Raw genomic sequence first — 18471 nt, 5'->3', positions numbered from 1 at the left:
GGCCAAACCGGGCTCTCACTTACTTGGTCGACCTGGGGACCACCATGTCCGAGAGGGATTCATAGGTCTTCCTCCACTGTGCATAGCTTGGCCTGTGGGAGCAGAGTCACACAACGCTGCTGGCAGAAAGGCTCCCAGGAAGCTGCACGGCAGGGACCAGGGAGGGCCCCTAATATCCCCAAGCCTGCCGAGAGGGTCCCAGGGCTCCTGCAGAAGGTCCCTATAGGAACTCAGCTGTAGATGTCTGCCTCTGACAAATGACTTCCTGATCCTGTCCCAGGTGACCTGTGACCATGACCACAGGATGAGGGAACGATCGCGGATCTCCCAGGAGCCCCTGTGCAGGAACGCCAGTGCCTTGGGACCCTCAGGGGCATCCTCTTCCTCACAGCTCCAGTCCCCAACGTGAAGCAAGGTTGGTGGCAGCAGAAGGGGCCCACCCTCCTCTCCACCAGGCAGTGCCAGTTTCCCTCTGCGATCCCCAAGCACAGGCCAAGACACCCCCCGACCCTTCACTCCCGGCCCACGCACTTGGGGACGATGACCAGAAGTGTGACGAGATACTCTGAATCCAGCACAAAGTCTTCTTTGCTCACAATGTCACTCAGTGTCCGAGTAAAGAGGTTCCCCCTGAAAGGCACGCAGAAGGAAAGGTGTGACCAGCAGGAAGGGCCACTGACCCTCACCCAAAGCCAGGCACCAGGGTGGGGCAGGCAGTAGCGGAGGCCTGGGAGAGGCGGGGCCAGGGCGAGCACAGGTCCCCACAGGCCGTCACGCTGCTCATGCTGGGCAGCCAGAGTCCAGCCTCCTCCCCTCCAGGGACAGGGAGGCTGGCAGGGCCTGGGCTTCTGTCACCAGTGTCTGAATCCAACACCTAAGTGACCTGCACTGCCCAGCACAAGCCACAAGCTATCAGGAGGGGACCTCAGGTAGCAGCCGCCGAAGCTACTCAAGTGTCAACACAGCGGCCAGCTGCATGGGCCACCCTGGGCAGAGATAGGCTTAGATAGAACTCCGTGTCACTTTACAGGCCTTTCTGTCCAGCAGCCAGGGGACACTCACCTGAAATAGCTTTGGACCTGCCCAGTGGACCTGGCCTGAACAAAGGGCATTGTGTTCACAGGGCATGGATCGTGGCGTCGTGTGGGCCAACACGATACGCAGCTACCAAGACCAGACAGCCAGGAAGACGCGGGAGTGGAAGCCGAGGCCAGGACTGCTCCTGCCTCCGGGCACCTCCAAGCCAAGGCCAAAGCTTTCAAGACAGCGGGAAACACCTTCCTCCAGAGCCCCACCAGCCCAGGAGCCTGTTCGCCTTCCTTCCTGCCTGCCCTGGCTTATAACATCGCCACACAACTGTGTGGCCACGGACAAATCCCTCGGAAGCCCTCCAGAGGCACCCAGCTACCCTGGCCCAGCAGCAGACACAGTCTTCTCAAGCTGGGGGACTCCTATTTGCCTCTGTACCCAGCGCGAAGCAGACTTTCTATCAATGTCTGTTGAATGAATAACCGTGACTCTGCAGGTGCAGAGAGTGTGTTTTATTCTGCTTTTCATCTTTAGGGCCTAATATTAGGCCCGAGGGTATAGTAAGCACTTACAAATGTGCATTGAAAGAAGAAAGGAAGCCGGCTGGGCTCAGCAGTGCATGCCTGTGATTCCAGCTACTCAGAAGGCTGAGGCAGGAGGATCTCAAGTTGAGGAGAGCCTGGGCAACTTCGTGAGGCCCTGCTTCAAAATAGCTCAGTGGTAGAATGCTTGCCTAGTATGTGCATGGCCCTGAGCTTCATCCCTAGTACCAAGAAAGAAAGAGGGAAGGGGAGTGGAGGGCAGGGGAGGAAGGAGAAAAGAAGTATCAGAGGAGGGAGACTGCTTCATCACCCTCTTTGTATGTTGCCCTCCTTCACTCAGTGTATGTGCTCAATAAATCAATCAAAGTGGCTAGGCCAGGCCCTAACCAATTTTTTTTTTGGTATGGGGGATTGAACCCAGGGCACTCAAACACTGAGCCACAGCCTCAGATCTTTTTCTTTTTTATTTTGAGACAGGGCTTCATTGAGTTGCTCAGGGCCTCACTAAGTTGATGAGGCTGGCCTTGAACTTGCGATTCTCCTGCCTCAGCCTCCCTAACTGCTGAGATTATAGGCGAGCGCCATCAACCAGTTAAGAAGCCTACAACTTGTTGATGCAGCAAGGAGGCGGCTCAGCATGCTCCAGCCCCAAGGTCACCATGCCACCCTGGACCTGTGCCAAGGTCACCATTTAGAGCTCACTGCCACACCTTCCTCCCGTCTTCTCTCTCATGTTCTGATATGTAGTCGGGCAGCAGTGATGGCTTCTAGATGAAGTGTGCTTTTCACTCTTTGGTTCTGATTTTACACTAAAAACTACACCTTGACTATCCCTTCTTTGAGATGCTTGGGTTTCAGATTTGGGGATGGTAGCAGGTACATAATGAGGTATCTTGGGGAGGGGGCCCAAGCCCAGCGGAAATCCTTTAGTTTCACATCGACCTTACACACCTAGCCTGAAGGTCATGTGGTACAGTGATCTCAGTATCTCTGCATTTCACTGTGACCAGAGTCATGAGGTCACATGTGGGATTGTCCACTCACGGCCCCATGCTGGGACTCAAAAAGTCTCCGATTTGGGGGCATTTTGCGTTTCAGATTAAAGACATTCAACATGTATTTGCTCTTGTCACCAAAAGAGCTAGCCCAGGGGCCCTCCAAGAGGGAAGCCCAGTAGGAGGTGACATTCCTGTGCTTGAGGAAGGCCATCAGGGGCTGGCAGCTGCTTCTGAGCCCTTGGGCCACTTCCCTTCTCTGGAGAATCTTCAGAAATCACCAACAGCGGGGCCCAGGGACCAGGGAGACTCGGGAGCTTCCCACGCCTGCCCCACCCAGTCCAGAAGCACCCCCGGGCCCTGCAGCAGCCTTCCTCCACCACCGGGGCCACCAACTCAGCGCGGCAGTTCCCGCCAGGGGTGGGTGGAATGGGCCTCACTTTTCTCCCGACAGCTGCACCGCGTGGGTGACGGGTCTGTCTGCCGGGCCCAGCAGCCCACTGCCTCACCCACCGTTCAGGTGGACAAACAAGGCACCCGAGTCCCTGTGGCCACTCTGCCAGGCAGGAGAGGGAAGATGCACCTCAGGGCACACGCTCCCTGCTGGGCACATACGAGGGGGTGCAACCACCTCCTCCTGCCCCAGGTCCCCTTAACGCAGCCCTGGCTCACGTTCCTCAGCTCAGGCACAGACTCTGGGTGTCCCCGCAGTGGGAAAGGCAAGCCTGAGACCCCCACGGTGGCGGTGGGCAAGGGTACGCACGTGGACCTCTTCTCCAGGTTTTCCAGGGTCGTCTTCAGGGCGCTGTAGGCTGCCGTGCGGGACTTCAGGTCCGACTCGATCTGTGCCAGTTGCTGTCGGGGTAGGAAACGCTCTGTCACCCCAAGTGATGAAGGAGGTGCCCGAATGTCTCAAAATAACCACCACGTGCTCAGGGGACATGTGAGAAAAGCAGCAGCCACCACCAGATGAGGTGGCACTCACCTGTAACCCCAGCAACTCGGGAGGCTGAGGCAGGGGAATCGCAAGTTCAAGGCCTGCCTCAGCAACTTAGTGAGGCCCTGAGCAACTTAGTGAGAAGCTGCCTCAAAATAAAAATGAATAAATAAATAAAAGAGCTGGAACATAGTTCAGCCGTAAAGCACCCCTGGGTTAGATCCCCAGGACCGAAAAGAAAAGAAAAACAGCTGCCCCCCAAATGGCAGGAAGAGGGGGCTTTGACCTCCCCTCCGTTTCCCTGTCATCCCAGCAACTGGGCCTATGGGGAGCCCACGCCCGGGAGGAGGAGGGGACAACACACCACTCTGTAGGCACTGAGGACCAAGTCACAATGACTTGTCAGCATCACACTCTGAGACCAGCTCTTTCCATTTCCAGCCCATGCCTCCCCAGCCGGAGCCCCGAGGAGCTGCGCCAGAGGAGCTGCGCCACACTCAGCCCTCACGGTCACCATCTCCAGCCTGTGTGGGCAGGACGTCGCTCCAGCTTCCAGGTGGACCCCCTTATCCTGGAGTACATTCTGGACCCAGGCCCACCTCCCGTGGGCTGGCAGGGAGAGTGGTCCAAGCCCACCGCTGGACGCCGGCCATCAGCCCCCGCGGAGCCGTTACACCCTAGACACCAGCAAACACAGCAGAGCATGGTGCCATCACTGAGATGGGGACATGAGATACAAAACATGGACAATCTGATTCTAAATATATATATATATATATAAAATATGTGTGTGGGAGGGAGGCTCCTCTTTGAATACTAGTGACCTTTAGAATGAAGGGCACAGGAGTCGGTGACGATCCTGCACTTACTGCACAGCCACACTGCACAACTGTACTACCCCCGCTCACTGCACACCTAAAGTGCACAAATGAACACCATGCTGCACTTGCTACCCAGCTGTGCTGGCAACTGTACAACCCAGTATACCATTCACCTCCACCATGTGACGTTCAGCTATAGCGCTCTCTACTGGTGCGCGGACAACTGCACTCCATGCAGAAGACCCCGGAACAGTGTCATCACCAAAATGATTCTTTTTTTTTAGTGCTGGGGATTGAACCCAGGACTTTCTGCATGTGAGGCAAGCACTCTACCAACTGAGCTACATCCCCAGCCCAATCTTACTTTCTAATAAAATATTTATACTTTTTTTTTTAAGTGAGCAGCTGTTCAGTGGTAGAGCCCCCCCGCCATGCACAAGGCCCTGGGTTGATCCCCAGCACTACCAAAAAAAGTAAAATGAAAACAACAACAAAATCACTGTTTATCCTTTTTTTTGATTACACCATAAGCCAGAGAAAAGCTGCTGAGGGTGCTTGGACACCAGCCCGACAGCGAGAGCTGAGGCCTGGGACCCAGTGAGGCCCCATACACGCCAGGTCCAGCTCCTACTGGTGGGACCTGGTGTAAGCTCCAGGACCCCGGAGCCACATCCACAGGACACTGAGGCAACTCGGGGGCTTCCTTGGAGGAGGAGGTCTCTGGCTGGCAGAACCAGACCTCTTGTTGGAAGAACTGGGGTGTCACGCAAGGGTTCCTGGTGCAGGAAGGACAGAGGGAGCTGCTACCCCACGGCTCTGCCCCAGCTGGCCCTGTGGTGGAGCCACCAGGGCTTCCTCGGGCAGCAGCGCCATGCACACAGCTCAACTCCTGGGCTTTGGTCCCGGGAGCCGGGCTCCCCTCCCCGCATGCACCTCAGCACTGCTGGGCACGCCTTGGCCTCTCAGCTACTTCTCATCTGAAATCAGAGGACACTGGACCCACTTGTGGGTGAGGAGGGAAGTAAGAGAGCCTGGCAGGGCTCCCAGAGCTATCAAAACCAGCGCCTCCTCCCCCTCCTGCCCTGCTGTCCTGCCAAAGCCACTCAGGTACCCTGGACTAGAGAGAAGCCTGGCCTCCGCCCCAACTCTGCTGCCTGCTACGTGCTCCGGGGGGCCTCCACTGGATCTAGCATCCCTGGACTCTGAATTCCAAGCTGGTACACGGCGAGGCAGGGCAGGGCAGGGCCCGCCCCACAAACAACCATGTGCTCTGGCTCCGTGGTGGACGTGCACAGTAGCCTCCCAGAAGCTGCACCTGGCACGGGTACCTGGGCAGCCCCTCCTTGAAGGGCCTTTCAGAATCACCGCCTGATTGTCGTGGGAGGAGCTGGGACCGTGTGATGTAAGCACTGCTCGCAGGAGCCGATCCCCAAGCAGTCTGGCCTCACCCCTGTTCTCAGGGGACCCGCAGGGGAATGGAACCCATGTCCCCCAGTGACCCACCCGCCACACTCAGGGGACACTGTTCCTTGCAGTAGAGAGCAGGACAGCTGTGTTTCTGGCCACGCGGAGACCTCCTTTCCAACTACCAGGTCCAACAGTGGCTTCGTGCTAGTGGCAGGAGGGAGGGACGGGCCATCAGCAAGTCAGCGTGCCCCGAAGGCATGCAGGAGCCATGGTGTCCCTACAGGCCTGCACTGTGCAGTTTTTATTTCATCAAGTGTGAGCCGGAGGCCACAGCTCAGTCTGTCACAGGTGCCATCTATCCATTCGTAGTTGTCACGGAGGCCGGGTGACAAGCGGGCACACCATCTCTGAGGAGTTGGGGCTCCTAAGACAAACTGCTAAAGCAAGTGGGTTTTGCATGTAGATAAGCACCCAGGGGATGGGCAGCCGGTGCGTAGGGTGGGCGAGGGTGGGGCTGAGCTTCCTCCGCTGAGCTTCTGTAAAGAGAGGCAGGGCAGCAAGGCCAGTGGGGACTGCGGTCAGGGACGAGAACACAGGAGACTTGGGCCCTTGAGCAGATTGTCCTGTGAGACCACAGCCAAACCCCAGGGTAGCAGGGACAGGAGGGGTGTGACACGGCCTCTCCCAGGTTCAGATCTTGCCCAGGCCATGGAAGGAGATGCACCTCAGAAGCCCAAAGACCCAACGGAGCAGGGTGAGGGGCCCCTACGCAGGGTCACTCACTGGACTCCACATCTCAGATGGCCGGATGTTCTCAAAGGCCCTTCTCACCTTGGCTAGTGTGTCCACCACGTTCACCAGCGGCTGCTTCGCAGGGTATTTGGCCATGTCCCATTCAAAATGGGTCACAAAGGATGTCAGGTCAACTGGAGGGACACAAACACAGGTTGATAAATGGATGCCACTTTCTGTGTCTCCCAGGGTGGTGGCCGCCAAATTCAAGTGAGCTCACCACTCACACCAAGGAAGCGGCCTGAGAAGCCAGCCGCAGGAGCCCCCTCTGGGGATGCACACTCCCCGTGGGCCTAGAGGTCTGAGCCAGTGGGGCCACCAGCCAGAATCCAAGTCCTCAGCAGCCAGAGGAAGGGGCCTCGCCGCCCCAGGGGCCTGCGTCAGGGGGCCTGCCTTCCAGAGGCCAGCAACATCCAAGGAGGGCGCAGCTGCTCCTCGCCTTCCCGAGCTGCTCCGGCTATCCTCCCACGAGGTCCAGTGAGCCCAAGGCTCACCAGAGAGCATCAAGCCAGCCAGAAAACCACAGAGTCCACGGCCTGCCAACAGGGGACACCGGCTCAGAGGACCGTGTCTCCTGCCTCCTGAGCCCAGGCAGGAGACAGGGCAATTTCAACCTACGGGGTCCACTTTAAAGGCATTTTAATCATTTGCCAAAGGGTGTTTCCTCCTGGGACAGAGGCGCGATCAGCACATCCTTCTCACAAACGCTTCCGCTGAAAAGAGCACACGGGTGATCCCATAAATTCCCTTTTTCCCTTTTTTTTCTCCAAAACCAAACAATGCCTGCTGCCCTCGGGGTGCATCTATCTCCCTCTGGCAGCCAGGCTGGGGACAGCTGGAACTGGGTTAGGCTTCTGCTGGCCCAGAGCCCCTGGGCCTCAAGCCAGGAGGAGCCCCGTGGATTCCCACCTGAGGAATGGAGCCGCCCACACAGGGCCTATCTGGATGTTCTCTATGCACATTCAGAGAGCTGAGGGCTTATCCAGGTGCTATGCCTCTTTTTCTTTTTTTTTTTTTTTTTGCAGTGGTGGGAGGAGGTCTTGCTTTGTTGCCAGGCTGGCCTCAAACAACCCCCCTGCCTCAGCCTCCCGGGCGGCTGGACTACGGGCACCCACCACTGCGCCAGGCTCGCTGCATCTTTTCCGTGTCTGCTCTGTGGCAAAGCAGGAAGCTCAGTAGATGATTCAGGGCTCAGAGCCCCTAGAACCCCCCAACCCTAGCAAGATGGCCCTTTTGAGGTCAGCTATCACCCCGCCTTGCTTCCCAGTATAGCCTTTTGCATAAGAAAGTGGATGGTCCTCTCTCAACACTCAGTCCCCTCTGTCTTCATGGAGCCTAGCTCCACCCTGTTGGGGATACAGACAGACTCCCTGGCCAACCTCAAGTGCTCCGAGTGCAGGGCACTCAACTAGGGAAAGGCACACAGTGAACTGCTGAGCTGGGGACAGGACGCAGGTGCCGGGAGGCTGAGGACAGGGTTCCGGCTCCTCCTAGGGAGGGCACAACTGCTTTCCTGGACCCAGACTCACACAGAGGCTGAAGGGAAGAGGAACCAGCCATGTGGCTGGTGAAGGAGGCATCGGAGTCAGGAGTCAGGAGGACTGGCAGCCCCACGTGTACATGGGAAGTAGAGCCTCTGAGCGAGGCTGAGGGTCCAGGGAGATGGATAAGAACTGGACAGGAAGGCCAGGCCGGCGCGAGGGTCCTAGGGCCTGATCCTGCGCATGCCAATACTAGAGCCCACGTACTCAGCCCTATCGAGTGCCAAGTTGGCCAAGATCACTCTCACAGCTGCAGTGCTGAATGTGGGCACCACTGAGCCCCCAGAGTCGACCGGACTCTAGCCCACTGTGGAGACCTCTCTGTGGTGGTGAGGAGAGAGGACCACAAGGGTGTGGGAGGGGAAGGCAAAGAAGCCCTGGGAGGGGGGAGGAGGGACCCACTTGACGGGATGCAGGGCTAATGACACATGGAGGTGCGAAGGCGGCCAGGCGACACCCAGATTCCAAAGCTGGGTGACTGGGTGGAGGGAGGGAGGTGCACGGAGCTGGGCACCCTCGGGGGCAGTGGCAGGGATGGGGCAGAGGGCAGGGGGATGATTCCAGCCCAGGATGAGCCTGAGTTTGATACGTGGGTGGCAAGTCTCAAAGAAGCCGATGGAAACCCAAGGAAACTCAGGCAGGAACTGGTCGGGTGGCAGAATTAAGGGCCCTTAAGAGAGAGAGAGGAAATGCCTCTGAGTCATGCAGATGGTGATTCTGTCCATTAAGGTCGCCAACATTTACTGATTGCTGGGCTTGGGCCAGGACACGTGAATCATTTCATATAACTCACTTTCCAGCCCTATTAAGTACGATTATTCCATGAGGAAACTCTGGCACAGGGAAAGTTACGTAAGCTCCATGACAAAAGGAGAAAATGCTTGCAAAGCACCCAGCGCCCTGGGTGGCACACAGCTCCCTTCCCCATCAAGTGTAACCCTCCCCCTTCCACTGCAGGTGGAAGGGGGAGGGTTACACTGCCACTGTCCCTTTCCCAAGAGCCATATCAGATATTTTCTAGAATCCCCAGATTTGAAAAAGATCCTTAGGAGAATTCTTATGTTTCTAACATTGGTGCCAGAATCGATAAGATCTGTGCGTCTGTAAGAAGGGACATCAGAGAACTCCATCCACACACATAGCAAGGAAGGTAAGGGACACAGTGAGGAGGTGGCCATCTACGAGCCAGGAGACCGCCCTGTCAGACGCTTGGTCTTGGACTTCAGCCTCCAGAACTGTGAGAAAACAAACGTTGTTCACGGTGCTCAAGTGTGCAGAATTTGGGGACAGTAGCCCAAGTGGACTAGACAGATTTTGGTGCTGATTTTGGCCCTGACACACCATGGTGGGAAAATGACTTCGTAGAAAAGACTTGGGCCTGGGAGGAATGGGATGGGTATGGCCGATGAGAGGGGGAAACGCATGCAGAGGCTGACGGAGAAGGTCAAGGGGACCCCTCGGGGCAGTGATGGCAATCGATCCCCCTGGCTGAACCCACTGTGGACATCATGGAAGCTGACCTGCCACGGTGGTCCCAGTCCATCCCCAAGGTGGGCAGCCAGCCTCACGGCGGCCGAGCAGCAGCCCGCGTCGGGTGACAAGGCAGATGTGCGCATTTAGATCCTCCCGGTCCTCCTTGTCACTGCAGCACCCTGGGGCCCTTCCACTCCAGTGGAGCCACTCTCACCCCTTCCCCCTCTCGCCGCTGCTTTTATCCTTCAACCCACAGGTTAGATGGAGGCCAATTCCTTCTGGAAGCTGCCCTGATTGTCCCTCCTGTCTGGTTCCATGATACTAAGGACATGCCAGGCTACCCGCCCCTCACTGCTCCTTTAGGGTGGAGCCTCCGACTCGCCTTCTCTGTGCCTCCCGGTGCCCACGGAGCTCTGCGCAGGGTGACTGCTCCACTGCCCGCTCTGAACACTGAGAGCAACCCCCGCCCACCCCCCGCCCCGGGCAACAACTTGCACTCACGTTTCTGACCAAGCTCTTCTCCCTGTGCCTTCTCACCAAGCCCTAAGCCTTACGGCACCCACACCAAAGGGGTGAGTTCCATCCTGGCACACAGGGCAATGCACGCTCAGAGGCAAAGGCTGTGGCCATCACTGGCAAATGGCCAGCAAGAGCTTGGTACCCACAGATGCTCAGCAGTGCCCAACACGATGCTGGACAAGGACTTCCCTGCAGGAGCTCCAGGAGACCTCTGGATTTTTGACCATGTCCCCCTGCTCCTCCACTCTCTCCCATGTCCTGAACACCAGTGCCAGCTCCGGACACTGACCCTTGCCCCAGGCCAGATACCCAAGGACACTTCCCTGTCCCTGTGCACTGCTTCTGGTGAGAACGCTGTTGGAAGAAGGCCCTCCGCCATCACGGCCTTCCTGACTGCGGTTCTCTTTCCACTGCTCAGGAAAGGAAGGCCCCCCACCCTCTGCCTGCGCTGGAGTCAGTGAGGCCCGGTCCCTGGAGCAGGCAAGGCGGAGCCTGGGCTGACGGCCTGCTAGGTCAGGCCGTGACCTGGCTGGCTCACTGTGCACAGGCTGCCTGTTGTGAGCAGCAGTGGTCTCATCTGAAGACCCAAACCAGGCCTTGCCAGCACACAGGACTGTGACCACGGGGGCTGTGCCCTTGATGGGTTAGCCAGACACGCCCAGTGTTTCCATCCTCTGCAGACATTTTAGGACCCAGGCCAGACAACGTGCTCCTTCTCCACGGCATTCACACACATCTGTGTCCTGCCGTGCTTAGCTCAGCGGCAAGCAAGGAACGAACAAAAGCAAAAGGTGTCCAGGCAGAGCTAAGGGCCTGTCAATGGCTATTAAATCCATTTACAGGTGAGAAAAACAAGACCAGAGAGACGACCAGCCAAGGTCCAGATGAACACTGCGTATCAGGGCTGGTCTGACCTGCTGCCGGCCCTTCATGGGATCGGCCATGAATTCCCCTAGAGGAAACTGGATTACAATCCCACTTTGGGGGGCAGGGGCCAGGGGGTCAGCAAAGAGCTTCTCTGGTTGATTCTGTCAATCACTAATCTGTGGATGCCTTGCAGGAGAAGATTTCTTCATTTGGCTAGCACTGCAAAAACTCTAGTCAAACTCGCTTGTAAAAGGTCTCTGGCCTGCAGGACTCTTCAGAGATTCTAATATGATAATGTGCATCAGAAGGTTCAGAAGCTACTGTGAGTCCTGCCTCCCATCCGGGTCTTGGGGCAGGGATGGTTTACAGAGCATGCTTTGGAAACTCTGATCCTGAAGTCGTCAGGGCCCAAGTCGCAGGAGGCCTAAAATGGAACATTTTAAACAAAGCTGTTTCCTCCTGTGGAGAAGCCAGCTGCCCCTCAGAGTTCGTGCCATCGGACCGGGGGTGACACCTACCTTCCAGCAGCATTAACTTTGAGTAACTGCTTCCTGCACAGCTGGCAATGCGAGGCGAGGCGGTGGCCTGCCGTGGAGCCAGCCCCGGCCCCAGAACGTGAGCATCTCAATCACTCTAACGTAAGTTTAAACCCTCGCGCCCTACACGCCAGGTTTTTGACAGAACAGTGACTCTCCACCTGGTCAGCTTTTCAGTCCAGGGCCCTAGAATCGACTGCTGGGAAAAAAGATCAGCTGGTCGACTTGACAAGACATTGCTACCTTACCGTCAGCAAGAATCTCAGTGTGACAAGCAGAAGGCATTGGGGAAGGCGATTGGTCACCTGCGATTTGTAAAGGTTTTTAGTTGTCCCCAGATGACTTGCTCTTTCAGTCCACCAGTTGAAGCACACTGGAGCAAACCCAAAGCAAATGGCTCCTTCTGGCAATGGCACCAGGAGGGAGCGCCACCCCGGGAGGCTGCTCGCGTGTGGGAAGCTCGAGGCTGCCTGGCAGAGCCTGGCATTTAAGGTGCTGTGTCCACTAAGCAGATGGCCTCAGAGAGCAGGCCACAGGCAGAGGAGCAAGAGCCCAACATCCAGGGAGCAGGCAGAGCTACCCCGGGAGGGCGGGGTGCCAGAAGAGTGAGAAAAAGCATTTGGCTAGCACTGCAAAAACTCCAGTCAAACTCAGTTTTAAAAGGTCTCTGGTCTGCAGGACTCTTCAGAGCTTCTAATATGCTAATGTGCATCAGAAGGTTCAGAAGCTACTGTGAGTCCTGCCCTCCCACAACAGCTGCTGTGTCCTACGGATACAGTGACCAAGCCACCAGGCTCTTACTGGAGAAACTGCCATGACCTGGTCACTGTGCCCCACAACCAGACAGATTCCACCTCCCCAGGGACATGCAGCATCACTCTGAACACAGGCACAGCAAACAGAGCACAACCTACTCTTGAGACATTTCATGTTCTCCTTCACACCTGCAACACAACAAGGCGGGGTTGTTAGACCACGGAGACAGACGAAGCCAGGCCAGACTTGCAAGAATGCACATTTCTACTTATCCGTTCAAACCAGCAAATTAAAAGCCTTTTAGTGTTTCTAGAAGGAAGGAAGTATGAATATATACATATATATACACACACACACACATACATTTGTGTGTATATATTCTGTGCATGACAAATGATATAAATTTAAATGTTTGCTCTCATTTTCAATGAACATGCACAGTCACAGGTTTAATTATCTCTGTGGATATTTAAACATTTAATTCTAAAGTTTCCAAAGTCTCCAAATTTTTGTCTTGAACATTTTAAAAGCATTCAAATTGCACACATGCCCAAGCATCACTGGAATCTAAAGACACATCCCGTCAGCACAGGGAGACCAAAACTCCAAGCAGGAATACACTACCCAAGCATTCTGGGGGTGGCTCTCTGTTTCCTATTTATTGCTCAGCAACTAAACCCTCGCTGGAGGCCCGCCTGGGTGCATCGGGCATTTCCCACAGGTTGACGTGACCAGAGTGCAGGGAGGCGCTCCTGAGAAACCAGAGCCCTGGGCACCTACCTCCGTTGGCCAGCAGGTTCTCCTGGACTTTCCCCTTGGAGTCCTCCATGACCTCCACTACACTCTGAGCCATTCTCTTTATGAGGCTGTGGGGAGAGAAGAAAGAGCCCATGAGAGCAGGAGCCGCCGGCAGAACACACCTAGGACCGAGGCTGGCAGGGCCAGGCACAGGCGGCCTTTGGGGGAGCAGCTTGGCATCCGTGAGAAGGGACTTAAAATGTGAATAGCCTTTGAACCAGTAATTCCACTTCTGGGAAACCATTGTAAGGAAACAGGACAAACAGAAAAAGCTTTCTGAATAAAAAGATGTTCTTTGCAGCATTGTTGCTGACAGTGAAAAGCTGGAAACAAGCAGAAGGCTCAACAATAGGGAATTGTTTAGGGCGTAATGGTATATCCAGCTGAGGGATTATTAGGCAGCCATTGAAAATAAGGTTTACAAAGAATTTTGAATACCGTGGAACAAGGCACGCATTATGAAGTCAGGCGGAAAAAACCAAGAAGTGAACTTACACAGACGGTTATGGTCGCTGGCTGCACCTGCAAAACTCTTCTTCCTACCTGACGTCTCCCTATCGTCATCTGCTATTGCTTTTATATGAGAAAATTAAAACCTGGCCTCCACAAGACAGACACCTTCGGGAAGTACAGGATTTAGAAGCAAAGGGCTCAAATTCGCCCTGGCTCTGCCAAGTGCCAGCTGTATGGTTTGGGCCAAATTGGGTGAATTTCTTTTGAGCCTTGGTTCTCCTACCCATAAGATGTGGATTATGCCCCATTTGGGGGATTACTATTGCTATAACTAACAGCAATGATCGCCCAGCGGCAGGAGGCTGAATAAAGAGAAATCCAATTGGAATCCAATTGCCAAGCCAGGACTGACTGGGAATTTCTAATGTTCGAAGCTTTGCCTTAGGCCCTCTCCCCAGGGAAAGAGGACCCAGGTCGCCAAATCCCACATGGAGCCCAGGGTCCTCCACTGTCACAGGCACTGGCCACATGGCCACTTAGAGCATGGAGGCTTGGTTCAAAACATGGAAACAGAGGCAGGAGACTACCTGGAAAGGACCATGATAGAAGCAAGGAAAGGAAGGAGGGCAACAACTTGTTTTCCTGACTATTAAATGAATGCGCACGTGATCAAAAACTGATGAATACAAAGTTTGTTTAAAAATAACCACCAGGCTGGGGAGGCAGGCTCAGGGGTAGGGCATCTGCCTGGTGTGCACGAGGCCCTGGGTTGCATTCCCAGCACCAGAGGCAACAGCAAACTCTCCACACCCGGGAGGAAACACAGCATCCTGAGTGTTTCCAAGGCTGAACCCCTGCGTAGTTTCAGGGAGCTGCGGTCTCCCGGCAGCAGCTCGCTTCCTCTAGAGCCTACCAAGTGTCGACATTCTGTAGCCATCATCTCACTTAATCTTCACAGAAGTTTCCAAAAGGTGGAAATCGCCCCACTTCACAGATAGGAAGCTGAGGCTCCGAGAAGTAATTTTCACCCTCCCATCCAGTCCGTATGAGGACTTCAAAGGCACGACTCTCAGCCAGCAGGTCACACCAACACCTGGACAGTCACTGTGACCTGGTCCATGTTGAAACTTCTACCTGGCTGGCAGCTCTGAGAATAGTGGTTACGGTGTCTGTGTCTCACACATATCCTGAGCCAAGGCACCTGACCATCGCAGGATCCTGAGCCAGAAAATAGACAGGACGACGCACCTCACAGGGTTCTTCGTGGAGTCTGGGGCAATATATGTATGCAAAGTCTGAGTCGGGTGGGCTTTTGTGACGGAGACCTTGAGATATGCTCAGGTGACTGGCGAAACTGTTTGGGGCTCCTGGCTTTGCTCCCAGGCGGATTCCACAGAGGTTAAAGGAGGCAGAGCCCAGGTCCCTCCCTGTTGGAGTAACCTCGGTCCTCCTGTCTCCTCCCGCTGTGTGGTTGGGAGTCTCCAGCAGCTGGGGACCCTGCACTGTTCCTTGTGGCTTCTCTACAGCCCACACAACTCGGGGTCCCTCTGTAAGTCCACCCTCCTCAGGTTCTCTTACCTTTTCTTTGTGGCACTGGGGGTTGAACACAGAGCCCTCTCCCACTGAGCTAGCCCTTTTTATTTTGAGACAGAGTCTCAATTTGTTGAGGCTGGCCTTAACTTGTGATCTTCCTGCCTCAGCCTCCTGAGTTGCTGGACACCACCTGGTTCAAGTGATCCTTACATGAGTGGTCTTCTGTTCTCTGTTGGGATCCCGATTCAATAAATTTAATCATTCATTCAGTAATTCCCATATATTAAGCAACTACTGTATACCAAGCACTGTACAAGATGCTGTGGACAAAACAAAGTCCCTGTGGTCACTGAGCTCCATTTTAAAGCTGCCAGTGGTGTTTTTTTAATCCCTATGTTGACATGTGCAAGTTACTGTCGCCGATCACCACATCTGCTAGGACACTTGAGGAATTATCTGTTGATGTGACTGTGGTAGTAATTCCAGCCCTGACCACAGTGCCTGACTCAAGGTGGCTAGCTGCACAGCCTCTCCATCCCTCACTCCTTCCTTCTGCTCTAACAGACAGAACTCACCCAATATTGTGTTAAGGATCCTTCACTGCTCTGTGTCCCAACCCTGTCAAGGTGTTCACTGTGGCAAGTGAGGCCCTTAGGCATGCACAGAACACCTGAAACCTCTGAGAGCAGCGTGCTCTGAGAACGCTTAGCTGCTAGAAACGTCTCTTGTTCCACCTAACACACACAGCCCCACCTAGCCGTGGCCATTAGCTGTGGTCATCAGTGAACTGCAGCTATGGAGCCAGACAGCTGGTTTTTCTCATTGGAAGGGACCCAAGCACCTCCACACTTGTCAAATCCACTGTCCCCACTTTGCAGTCATTAGGAACACTGACCACGGTCACACCCTCCTCCACCCCGTGCTGGATGCACAGCATTCCACTAACTCCCTCCCTGGACACCTGGGGTGCCTCCTTCTTTTTCTTTTTTTGTACCAGGGGTTGAACTCAGGGGAGCTTAACCACTGAGCCACACCCTCAACCTCATTTGATATATTTTATTTTGAGACTGGGCCTTGCTAAGTTGCTGAGGCTGGTTTTGAACTCAAGATCCTCCTGCCTCCAGAGGCTTCCTGAGGCTGAGGCCTCCCAAGTCGCGGGGATTTGCCTCCTCTTTGACATGACGCCACATGATACATTTACGCTGCCCATGCACGGGTGCATATGTGCGACATGAAATAAAGGATATGACAGCTTCAATTTTAAGAAGTAAGGCCGACCCCTCTGACCACACGCCAACGTCCGCTCGCCAACGTCCACTCCCACCAGCAGCCTGCTTCCCTAAGCCTCGCCAGCATGGGCGTCAGGAGCCACCGGAACCTCCGCCAATCTGACAGCTTAGAACTTACATCTGGCTGATGCCCCGATCTGCGCTTCGACCCACTGGACGTCTTTCCTCATGTTTATTAACTCTACCAAAGGCTGTTCGCGTCTTCTGTGAGTGACGTCTTTATGTCCCCTGCCACTGTTTCTGTGGCTTGGTCCTCTTTTTGAAATTCTATTTCATTGATTTGTATGAGCTCTTAGGTATTTTGGAGACCAATTCTTTGAGACAGTGTTTTGTTCTAGGTGACATTTCCATTGTAAGATAAAAATATTAAGGCTCAGGGGCACAGCATTTGCCTAGCATGGGCAAGGCCCTCTGTTTGATCCCCAGCATCTCACACATGCCAAAGCCAGTAAAGACGAAAAAATTAAGGCTTAGTTAAAGGTAACAGTAAACAAGTGCCATTATTATTGTACTTTTGTAAACAGGGAATTTGACAGAGTAAACGAATGTTGAACCAGACACTGATCACAAATCTGCACAACTCCAAAGCCCATGTGCTTCAAAGCCAAAGTAAATTCTGGCACCTTTCCCTATAACACCTGGCAATAATAATTATCAACTCATAAGGAAGATGTACAAATCATGAATATCATACAACATGTGTATATATACATGCATATATAAATATGTATGTGTATATATATGTATATATTATATGTATGTATATATATATATATATATATATATATTTTTTTTTTGGTGTTGCTAGGGATTGAGCCACTGAGCTACATTTCCAGTCCTTTCTATCTATTTTATTTTGAGACAGGATCTCACTATGTTGCTCAGGCTGGCCTCAAAATTTTGATCCCCCTGCCTCGGCCTCCAGAGTGCTTGGGATTGTAGGCGTGCACCACCATGCCCAGCTCAGATCATATTTTTAGTGAAGAGCAACTGCAACAATACACAAAAATCCCAATTTGGCTGTTGGTTACATGAAAGTACATATTTGTCAAAACTCATCCAACTGTTTACTTAAGATGTGAATATATAACTTTCACCTTAAAGCAGATAGTACCTTAATCATGTGAACAAAGTTAACACCACCCACACAGAAGCAACCACGTGTGCCCCCAAAGGGTGCACCAAGGACATGGTAACCCTTCTGTGCTCTTCTTGCCAGAAATACACAACCTGAGACTAAGCTGGAGGAAACATCAGGTGAGCGCAAATTAAGGAGTATTTCACAAAACTGACCTGTACAGTTAAAAGAAAAAACAAAACAACGTGGTGTCATGACATACAGAGAAAGTGTAAATACATGTTCCAGTTTGATCAAAGCCAAAGAGAACTGATAATTCATTACAAGACAGGAAGCCACCTCAAGGTTCATCATTGTCTAAGAAACTGCAAGGTTTCCTTTGGCTGGAAGTATACCATGGAGACACATGGTGATATCCAAGTGACAGCTGTTAAATATCAGTATTGCCATCCTGGCCTGGATCACCACCCTAAGACTGTGTAAAAGAATGTCCTTGTGTTTACACAATACACACTAAAATATTTAGAAAAGACATTGTGTCTGCACCTCACCATCAGAGGGATGGGGGAGGAAGAGAGAAAGGAGGTGATAAAGGGCTTACGGGAATTCTTCAAATAATCTTGCAACCTCTCTGAAGCTTTGAAGTTAGCTCAAAATGAAAAGTTTTAAAAAAATATTAAATATGTTAAGCATGTTATAATACCACTTTAAAAATGTCAGTATGGGCTGGGGATGTGGCTCAAGCGGTAGCGCGCTCGACTGGCATGTGTGCGGTCCGGGTTCGATCCTCAGCACCACATACAAACAAAGATGTTGTGTCCGCCGAAAACTAAAAAATAAATATTAAAGTTCTCTCTCTCTCTCTCTTAGAAAAAAAAGTATTAAAAAAAATAAAAATGTCAGTATGTTCATAAATAAGAAGCCTGGAAGAAAAGACACCAAACTGACATTTCTCATTATCTTCACATGTGGATGAAGAGGGACTTTCAATTTCTACGAGTTTGTTGAAACATGACTCTTGCCAGGTATGGTGGTGCGCGCCTATAATCCCAGTGACTGGGGAGGCTGAGGCAGGAGGGTCACAACTCCAAGGCCAGCCTCAGCA

At 53.4% G+C, this 18471-nt stretch overlaps 1 protein-coding gene across 17 annotated transcripts in view; it reads right to left on the bottom strand.

Moving 5' to 3' along the window:
• Window positions 1-18471, bottom strand: part of Atp6v1c2 (ATPase H+ transporting V1 subunit C2) — a 47857-nt gene that overhangs the window by 10419 nt on the left and 18967 nt on the right. For 16 of the 17 annotated variants that reach the window (XR_006851150.2, XR_006851149.2, XR_006851151.2 and 13 more), the window contains exons 4-8: window positions 12996-13081; window positions 6563-6657; window positions 3330-3421; window positions 532-630; window positions 24-92 (exon numbers count right to left, since the gene is read on the bottom strand). Coding sequence is in view for 8 of the 17 variants with exons in the window: in XM_058578364.1 (XP_058434347.1) it covers window positions 24-92; window positions 532-630; window positions 3330-3421; window positions 6563-6657; window positions 12996-13081 (441 nt within the window). In the remaining 9 variants the exon portion in view is untranslated. The remainder of the gene's footprint in view (window positions 1-23; window positions 93-531; window positions 631-3329; window positions 3422-6562; window positions 6658-12995; window positions 13082-18471) is intronic. The other variant, XR_006851157.2, reaches the window with a different exon arrangement.

This window comes from Marmota monax, unplaced genomic scaffold (assembly GCF_021218885.2).
Source record: "Marmota monax isolate L192 unplaced genomic scaffold, Marmota_monax_Labrador192_F-V1.1 WCK01_AAM20220418_F8-fsc00010, whole genome shotgun sequence".
NCBI classification, from domain to species: domain Eukaryota; kingdom Metazoa; phylum Chordata; class Mammalia; order Rodentia; family Sciuridae; genus Marmota; species Marmota monax.
The sequence above is the reverse complement of the archived record's forward strand: the minus strand, read 5'-3'. Positions and strand labels throughout refer to the sequence as shown.